The 8,449-nt window shown below is 36.5% G+C and overlaps 1 protein-coding gene across 1 annotated transcript; it reads left to right on the forward strand.

The window, feature by feature from the left end:
* The first annotated feature begins 4,491 nt into the window (after positions 1-4,491).
* On the forward strand, positions 4,492-8,005 carry LOC110923766. The gene is made up of 4 exons (XM_022167828.1): positions 4,492-4,876; positions 5,213-5,508; positions 5,716-5,919; positions 7,922-8,005. Exons 1-4 carry the CDS (start codon positions 4,492-4,494, stop codon positions 8,003-8,005), a joined length of 969 nt encoding a protein of 322 aa, XP_022023520.1.
* Positions 8,006-8,449: the final 444 nt, after the last annotated feature.

The raw sequence follows: 8,449 nt of genomic DNA on the forward strand, positions 1-8,449 counted from the left end.
CATTATTTTACTGTCTATATAAAATAAAAGATTTTCACCATTCATATCTCCACGGTCTATATGGAGAGATGTTGGCTACCTGGTCGGGGGTTAAGGGAACGGTTTGGTAAGAGTCTTGCCATTGTTCAGTGTATAGATCCTGCAAAGGACCTAGGTCAAATTTAGTAGGACCTCCTTCAATACCCACAGGTATTGGATGGCGGGGGTCCAAACTCTTTAATCCCCTCATAAGTTAAACTACTATTAAAACTTTAACCCGGCTACTTAGGATTCTATCCCTTCTGACTCAGACGACTTAGCCGAGGTTAACGTCACCTTCAAAAGAGGGGCCTACCACAATATACATTAATAACTTAATTAATTATCTTTCAATAATCCGACCCTCTAGGATTGTATCCTTGCAGACTCAAACTACTGGGTTGAGGGTAACATCACCTTCAAAAGAGAGGCCTACTACAATAACTAAGATAATCTCTTAAAAAGTGCAAAAGTGCGGAAATAATCAAAGGTTACCTTACACACGAGTCGGATCCAAGTGATTCATCTTGTCTATTTGTTTTTACTTTTATTTTGTTTTTCAGCATTTTAGTTATTCTTATTTTTCTAGTTTAAAACATTCTTTATAACTTTTTGATTTGATTAGATGTTGAGGATAAACCGGTACTAAAAGCTCTTGTGTCCTTGGACGACCTTGGTATCTTACCAACACTATACTACGTCCACGATGGGTGCACTTGCCCATATGTGTGTTTAGTGTTAGTGAATATCATGTTTTATAAATTTAAAACTTGGCTAAAAAGTGTAAAAGGGCTTAAAATATACACCTAAAATATATTACACTTCGCACACATCAAGCCGCTTGGTTCTTACGACTCTAGAACTTGCCACGACGATACATTCCTGGTCCTTACCAACTTAAACCCAAGTAAGTAAATGATGGAGGCATTAGGACTAACCCATTTTCCTTTCAACACCATTATTTTTCAATTTTTTATTACCTACCCAAAATCCCCCTAGTTAACCCCTTTGAGCCTAAACCCTTTCATTTCAAAATCCACAATACAAACACCCTTTACCCACCAAAACCCTTTTTCTTTTAAACCCCTTATTTTAGTACAAGCTCAGTCTTCTTGTGGTGTTCCTTATAAAAAATGAAGTCTAGCAATAAACAAACAAGTTGCTCAAAGAAACTTTGTTTGAAAATGCTTAGTTTGAATAAAAGTCACAAAAACAAAAAGTTTTACAATGACAGACGATTTTTACGCTTTTAGCCCTTTTTACTAACCACTAACCCAAAACCACCTACCTTTAACCCAAGCCTAACCCTTCTCCAAGTCCCCTTGATATTTATAAAGGTTTATAGTTAAAAAGGAGGAGGATTGATTGCTTGGCAAGCATATGGTAGAAGTAAGTTCTGTCACACCCCGGCCGCGTTAAAACAACAAACCGCGGCGGAAACGCCGGGGAGTGAGGCGACAGAATTATTGTTCCACAACCATGGTAGTTAAAAGTTTTGTTTTATTTTAATATTATGAAATGTTCATTGTCATTAAACCAAACAAACAAACTACATATTGTTTATAATTGTTTTTAAGTCACTAAGGCCTCGTCCAGATCCTAAGTGAACTCGCTTCCTAGCAAGCAATATCAAGCAATACCACCTGAAACATATGTAAAAATATAAAGTCAGCAAAGAAATGCTGGCGAGTACATAGGTTTTATGGGAGTTATCGGATTCATGGCTCGTTTATATGTTGCAGTATCTCGTTAGACTACAAGAGTCAAAATACAAACCTTGTTTTGAAAAGTGTATTGCAACATAAATAACCAACACAAATCAAATTGGTTATAGTTTATAAAATCTCGTAGCCATGACTCTTAACTAAAAAATATTTGTTTTAGTATAACAACTTGTAAACATCTCGTAAAAACTCGTTGATAAAACTCGTATGGTTTATATCGTTTCGAAAACCTCGTGGTGTGACATCGTTTCAAAATCGTTTCCCCAGTGAACTAAATAATGACACGCAATGTAACATGATAGAAGCACTTATATATAAGATGTACCAGCGGCGTGTTGGTACATTAATGTCTATCGCCTCCGTCATCTCAGTTCGTAGCTGAAACAGAAGAACTATAGTGTTTACAATGTAATATCTTGTTACTAAAGGCAAGGTGGCATTATTGTAAATAAGGAAAGATTCCTTATCACCTTTGGCCTATAAATAGAAGCCTTAGGCTTTTAGTTAGAAACTTTTTGCCATTTTGATCTTTGGAGCTTAGAAGCTAGAGAGAGAAAGTAGAGAGAGAAAGGCAAAAGGTGATTCACGGTTCTTGTATCTTTTCAGATCTATCAAAGAATCACGTTAATAGTACGTCTCGTGTGTTTCGGTTATTCACGTTCACGGTTTCCGCACGTCGAACGTGTCATACGCAATCGTTTCGGAGTCAAACCGGTCCTAACAAGTGGTATCAGAGCAGGAGCTCGATTGCACAGATCAAACGCACGAATACGCACAGAAATCCTTCAGATTCAGTGTCGAATTTACTCAGATTTGTCAAATTTCTTCATACTTTCTTGTTCTTCACGTCTTTATCTGAAAATCGCAAAATTAACAGTGTTTTTACGGTTGAAATTGGCTGAAATTTTGATATGTTGTGCGCATATATCTGATCTATAATCCTACAAATTTTCAGGTCAAAATTCCAAGCCGTTTGGGAGAAATCTGCGTTTTTGTGAACTTTTTGCTGAAACCGTTCGTCAAACTGTTCATCAGTTCTTGTTCGATCGAACAAGCAACTCGTTCGAACAGGAAGTTATCACTCGAACAGGAATTTTGGATCGAACAGGAATTTTGAATCGAACAGCTGTTCGATCGGTTGGCCTAATCGAACGGCTAGCACCTCCTGTTCGATCGAATAGAAACCTCAGACATTCATTAAAAACGTTGACTTGTTGACCTAGCCGAACGACTAGGACTCACCTCCTTTTTGTTCGATCGAACAGCATCCATTCCCAACCGATCGGCTAGCAAAGTGCTAACCGATCGGCTAGAAACTCTTGATCGAACAGCATATTAGTGCACTTCAATCGAACAGCTGTTCGATCGGCTAGAAAGTCATTCAATCGAACAGCTGGTTAATTTTGGTTCGAACAGGAAGTTTAATCGAACAGGAACTTGAATCGAGTAGACCACTCGATCGGCCAGCCAAGTCGTTCGAACAGCAGCTTCTGACATTCATTAAAAAGTGTTGACTTTGACCCTGTTCGATCGAATAGAAGACATATTTTCTAACCGATCGGCTAGCAAGTGCTAACCGAACGGCCAGCATTTGTCCCTAACCGAGTGAACACTACTTCCTACTCGACCGAACAGAAGGTTGTGTGAATCGAGTAGGTAATTCAATCGAACAGCTGTTCGATCGGCTAGCAAAGTCCCACTCGAACAGCAATACCTTCCTACTCGATCGAACAGTATCCTTTTCTACTCGATCGGCTAGCATCCCTCCCTACTCGATCGGCTAGCATCCATTACTACTCGATCGGCTAGTAACCATCCCCATCCAATCGGTTGATGAAAATCAAATTGAAAAATTGTTTGTCTTTGATTTGGAGCATATTATCTGTAAAATCATATCAAATCGATTAATTTCCTAAATCAAGTTTGTTAAAATTCTTTGAACTAATCGGTTGTTTACATAATTCATTCAGGTGTTTACTCAAAGTTCAAAACTATGGCTGAGGAATTTTATAACACGTTTTTCAACGCATTCACATCTGAATCATCCGAAGTTACAACTGTTACACCAAAAACCATCACGAAGGCAATCAATGAGAACATCAAGCATGATAATTTCTACGGAACGCATTCTAAACCACCAACGCTTGAAAGCATTGAAGATTACACTTGGTGGAAAGAAAGATTTATTAATTGGGCAAAAGCTTATGCACATGAGAGTTGGTTTTGTCTTGAGTACGGATACGAAAAACCAAAAGATGACAAAGGTGAAGATTTACAGTTCAAAAAATTCTCCAGAGACGACAGAGCAGAATTTGCCGCCGAACAAAGGATGATCGCATTGATACAGTCAGCAATTAGAAACGATATATTTGCATTACTAAATCATAGCGGGACATCCAAATCAGTTTGGGAAGCTTTACGTATTAAAGCTGAGGGTGGCAAACAAATTAAAAAGAACAAAATCGCGCTAATTAAAAAGGAATTTGATCTTTTTGATAGTTTAAAAGGAGAATCGGTGAGACAAATGATAGAAAGATTTTGTCACCTAAAAATCGAACTCGAAAGATTTGAAATTGCTAAAACAAGAGAAGAAATCATCGATAAAGTGATTGAAGCGTTACCACGAGTTGATCAGTGGCAAACGTTTGTGTTTATTTTGAAAAATGATGATTCATATGATACAATTTCTCTTGATACATTATTTGAAAAGATTGAGAGTCATGATCTAGAGCTGCAGAAACAAAGCAAGATGACAGAGTCTTCACGTCAACAGAATGTTGGCTTGTATTACAAAAGTAGTGTACTTTCAGAGAAAGGCGTTGGTTCACCAAAGACAGCATTCATTGGTGAAAAGATGAATGAATCTCAAACAACGTCAACAAGTCATCAGTCTGGATATCATTCATCTTCAAAAACAAATTCAGAAGACACAGATGAAATTTTATGCAATATTGCTCTTAAACTGAAAAATTCTCCAGCAATGAGTATCAATGCAGCGAAGCAGCAAATGAGCTTTCTTGCATCTGTCCTGGAATCATATGAAGGTCTGGTAGCTGGAAAAATCGGTAATTCTGAACTGACGAAAGAAGACTACGACCAGATTGATCCAGAGGAGATGGAGCTTATTGATATTCGTTGGTGTTTAGCAAGCTGCATTCGGAGAGCTCAAAGATACATGGAAATTACTGGGAAACAATCTCTTGGTGGTCCATCAACAAAGCTTGGATTCGACAAGTCAAAAGTGACCTGCTTCAAATGCAAGCAAAAAGGTCATTTCAAAAGAGAGTGTAAGAATGCAGAAGTTGCTGAAAGAAATGAACGTCCTTTCAATGATGATTATTATCAAAAGGCGATCTACCATCGAAGCAGAGAAGAGCCAAAGTTGATTGAAGATAGACCAAAAACAACTTCAAGAGCTTGTCCTGTCATATATCCTGATGAAGGATATGATTGGTCTCAAATTTGTCCAGAAGAAGATCGAAATGATATTGTTCGTAAAACAGCTCATGGGAAAGCTTCGACAGCACCAAGAAAGTTTGCAAATGTTGCTGAAATTAAAGAAGAAAAAGAACCTGCTAAAAACCATGAAGAAAAGGTTGAGAACAAAGAGAAAACTCGAGAAGAGATCTTGAGTGAGAAAACACATAAAGAAAGAGATGTGGTTTACAGAAGAATGGATGAGATGCAGGAAGAATATGAGAATGCTGTCAGCAACAAACGATGGGACAAGAAGAGAGAGTGTTATTACAACAGAGAAGGAGAACCAGTTGTTCCAAAGAAAGATATAATCTTTGATGATGTTCTTCTTGCTGTTCCGTTGAGAGCTGAATATTACAGAAGAGTGACGAAAGATGATGCATACGTTAAACAATACGAAAGAGATATCCGATATGCTATGCTGTCATGCTTGAGAAAAAGGGATGAAGAGAAAATGAAGAAGAGTGTTGAAGAGATGGTGGTTAATCTGAAAAAGGTTGCTGAAGAAGTTGAAACAGAAGCTGTGGAAGCTGAAGTTGTGAAAGTAGTTGAAGAACAGCAAATTGACGAAGAAGAAAAGAAGGACGTCAAGTCAGATGCTGGTAATGTTGGTGAGGAAGTCAGTGTTGAACAAAAGCTAAATGATGCTGAGATAAAGCAGCCAGAGGCAGCTGAAAACACCGAGGTGCCTATCACTAAGGTACATTCTGATTCTGAATTCTTAAAACCATTTGAACAGTGCAAGAAATGCATGGTACCGTGCAGAGCTTGTACAGAAAAAGATGAGCAGTTCAGAATAAAAGAACTTGAATTCACAAAATTCGAAAACATTTTCAAAATTAAATGCAAAGAAATGTTAGAAAAAGAAAAAGTTTTACAAGAAAATGATGAAAAACTTTCAGAAAAATGTAACAAATTAGAAAAAGAAAATGAGGTTTTGAAAGAAAACGTTTTGAAAATGACAAATGAATGTGAACAAAAAGAGATTGCGTGTCAAGAAATGAAAAAGGAATATGATTCAATGAAATTATCATATGAGATTATAAAAGAGTCATATGAAAAAGTGAAAGACGAAATGAAATATGCTCAATCTAGAATGAATTATATGTCTGAAACAACAAAAGAGCTAAAACGAATGTATGCTATAAAACAAGATGTTGTTAATTCATATATTGAGGATATTGCTAAGCTAAAGCAACAGATTGTTGATTTAGAACAGGAAAACAACAAGTTAAAAAGTTACCATGTGTCGTCATATGTGCTTGAACGAATTTTCAATATAAAACCGGGTGATGGTGAGTCTGAGCAGAACAAGAAAGGCATTGGCTCAGAGTTTCATCAAGTTCCACCACCGGAAAAGTTTGCATTTTATGATGAGGAAAAGGTCGAAAAAGCTTTTAACATGGTAGACAAATTGCCAGACAACATTGACATAACCTATTCCAAATCTGATGATATTCATGATTCAGAGGTGGTAGGTAAAGTCGTTGAAAGTGTCTTGAACGAAGAGTCGGTTCATACAGGTAAATCTGAATCACATGATGAAGATGAAGGAAATCTTCATGATGCATATCTGAAGAACACAAAATCTGAGAAAAGTTTGAATGATGATTCAAAGGGATTGGTTTATACCATGATTGGATCGGACAAATTATTCTTAGACGTTGTATTCCCGATTCAGAATGTGATTTCAGAAAAGATTGACAAAGTTTTCAAGATGGTTGAGATTGAAAAATCTGAAATTCCAAAATTTGCTGGTAAAGGTCACAAAACTTTTTATAACAAACCTGGTTACAAGAAGAAAAACATGAAGGCTGGGTTGGGTTATAAGAAGAAACAAAATTGGAATAAAAATAAAACTCCGAATTTTCAGGCAAAAATGAACTTCGTTCACGGAACAAGTTCAGAAGAAGAGAAAGAACTCAAATTTAGACAACAGTCAAATGAAGAGTTTCAGGCCCAGAAAAAGCAACAACAACAGGTCAAAGATGTTTCAAAGAGAACATGCTTTAAATGTGATCAAACAGGACATCTTGCTCGCAAATGTCCAAATCTGAAACCTGTTGGTGTTAAGATGGAAAAGAAGTCTGTTTATGTTCAAAAACAGAAATCTGAAGTTGTGAATCAAAAGTCGACCAAGTTTGAATCAAAGCAAACTTGGAAGCCAAAATTGTCAAAGGCTGACTCACAACAAACTTGGAAACCAGTGACACCCGAACTTAGAACAACACAAAGTTGGAAAACAACTGTTGATGCAACAAAACCAAACCAATTTTGGAAACCAAAAGATGTTGTTCAGAGTCCAAATGTTCAAAAAGAGTCACATTTTTACAAACGTGGGACTCCAAAAGGTCAAACATGGAATGTTAAGAAACATGTTGATTTAGTTAAAAATGAGAAACAAAAACAAATCTGGAAATCGAAAACAGAAACAGAAAGTTCAACCTATGAGGTGAAAAAGGCTGAGGAGTCAATTTCGATTGATTATGATGCAAATTTTCCACCACTTAAGGCTGAAAACTTTAAAATTCAGATTGCTAGAGTCAAGGTTACACCCAAGGCTGGTGAGGCTTGGGTGGATAAAATGTTTGATTGAACAATTTGATTTGCCGGAGCTTCCTTTATCGCGAAGCATGAATCGGCATCCATCTTTAGTAAAAAGAAAATTATAGTATCGTATTTGATAAAATTTGAATGTGCAGGTGTTTCTGAAGAAAACTGAATGTCAACCAAAGGAGAAACGAAGCAGCCTGGCACCGGAGGCTGCTGATCCCTGCAACGGTTAAACAGGGAGTTTGTTTGATTTCTGTACATAAATAAACAATATTTTCAAAAACTCTAAAAAATTGAAAAATTTAAAAAACCAAAAATAAGTTTTCATTTAAAAAAAAAAAAAAAAAATTTGTTTTAAATTTTTCAAAAATTACAAAAATTCAAAAATATGTTATTTGAATTTGCCGGAACTCCCAGGTTGGTAATTGAGGAGTAGGAATCGGCATCTTTCTTGAGAAATGTTTTATCAAGGACATTAAGTTGTACTTGATTTAACTTTCGAATTAGTTGATGAAAGAACAAGGTGATGAATAAACCCCGTGTCTGAATTAAACAAAACTTATTTTCCGGAAAAAACCATTTTGATTAAAACAAACTTAAGTGTTTTGAAATCATAATGGGAAAATAGTTTGTTTTCAGGGGAAGTTTTGATTGAATACGCCGAAACCCTCACGGCT

This window comes from Helianthus annuus, chromosome 5 (assembly GCF_002127325.2).
Source record: "Helianthus annuus cultivar XRQ/B chromosome 5, HanXRQr2.0-SUNRISE, whole genome shotgun sequence".
NCBI lineage: Eukaryota > Viridiplantae > Streptophyta > Magnoliopsida > Asterales > Asteraceae > Helianthus > Helianthus annuus.

Bases quoted from the DNA above. Each gene is read 5' to 3' on its own strand.
- LOC110923766 (XM_022167828.1), top strand. From the start codon at position 4,492: ATGACAGAGTCTTCACGTCAACAGAATGTTGGCTTGTATTACAAAAGT. The intron at 5,509-5,715 runs GTTGTTCCAAAG...AATCTGAAAAAG, and splicing joins ACAACAGAGAAGGAGAACCA to GTTGCTGAAGAAGTTGAAAC. The intron at 5,920-7,921 runs GTACATTCTGAT...TTGAATGTGCAG, and splicing joins CCGAGGTGCCTATCACTAAG to GTGTTTCTGAAGAAAACTGA.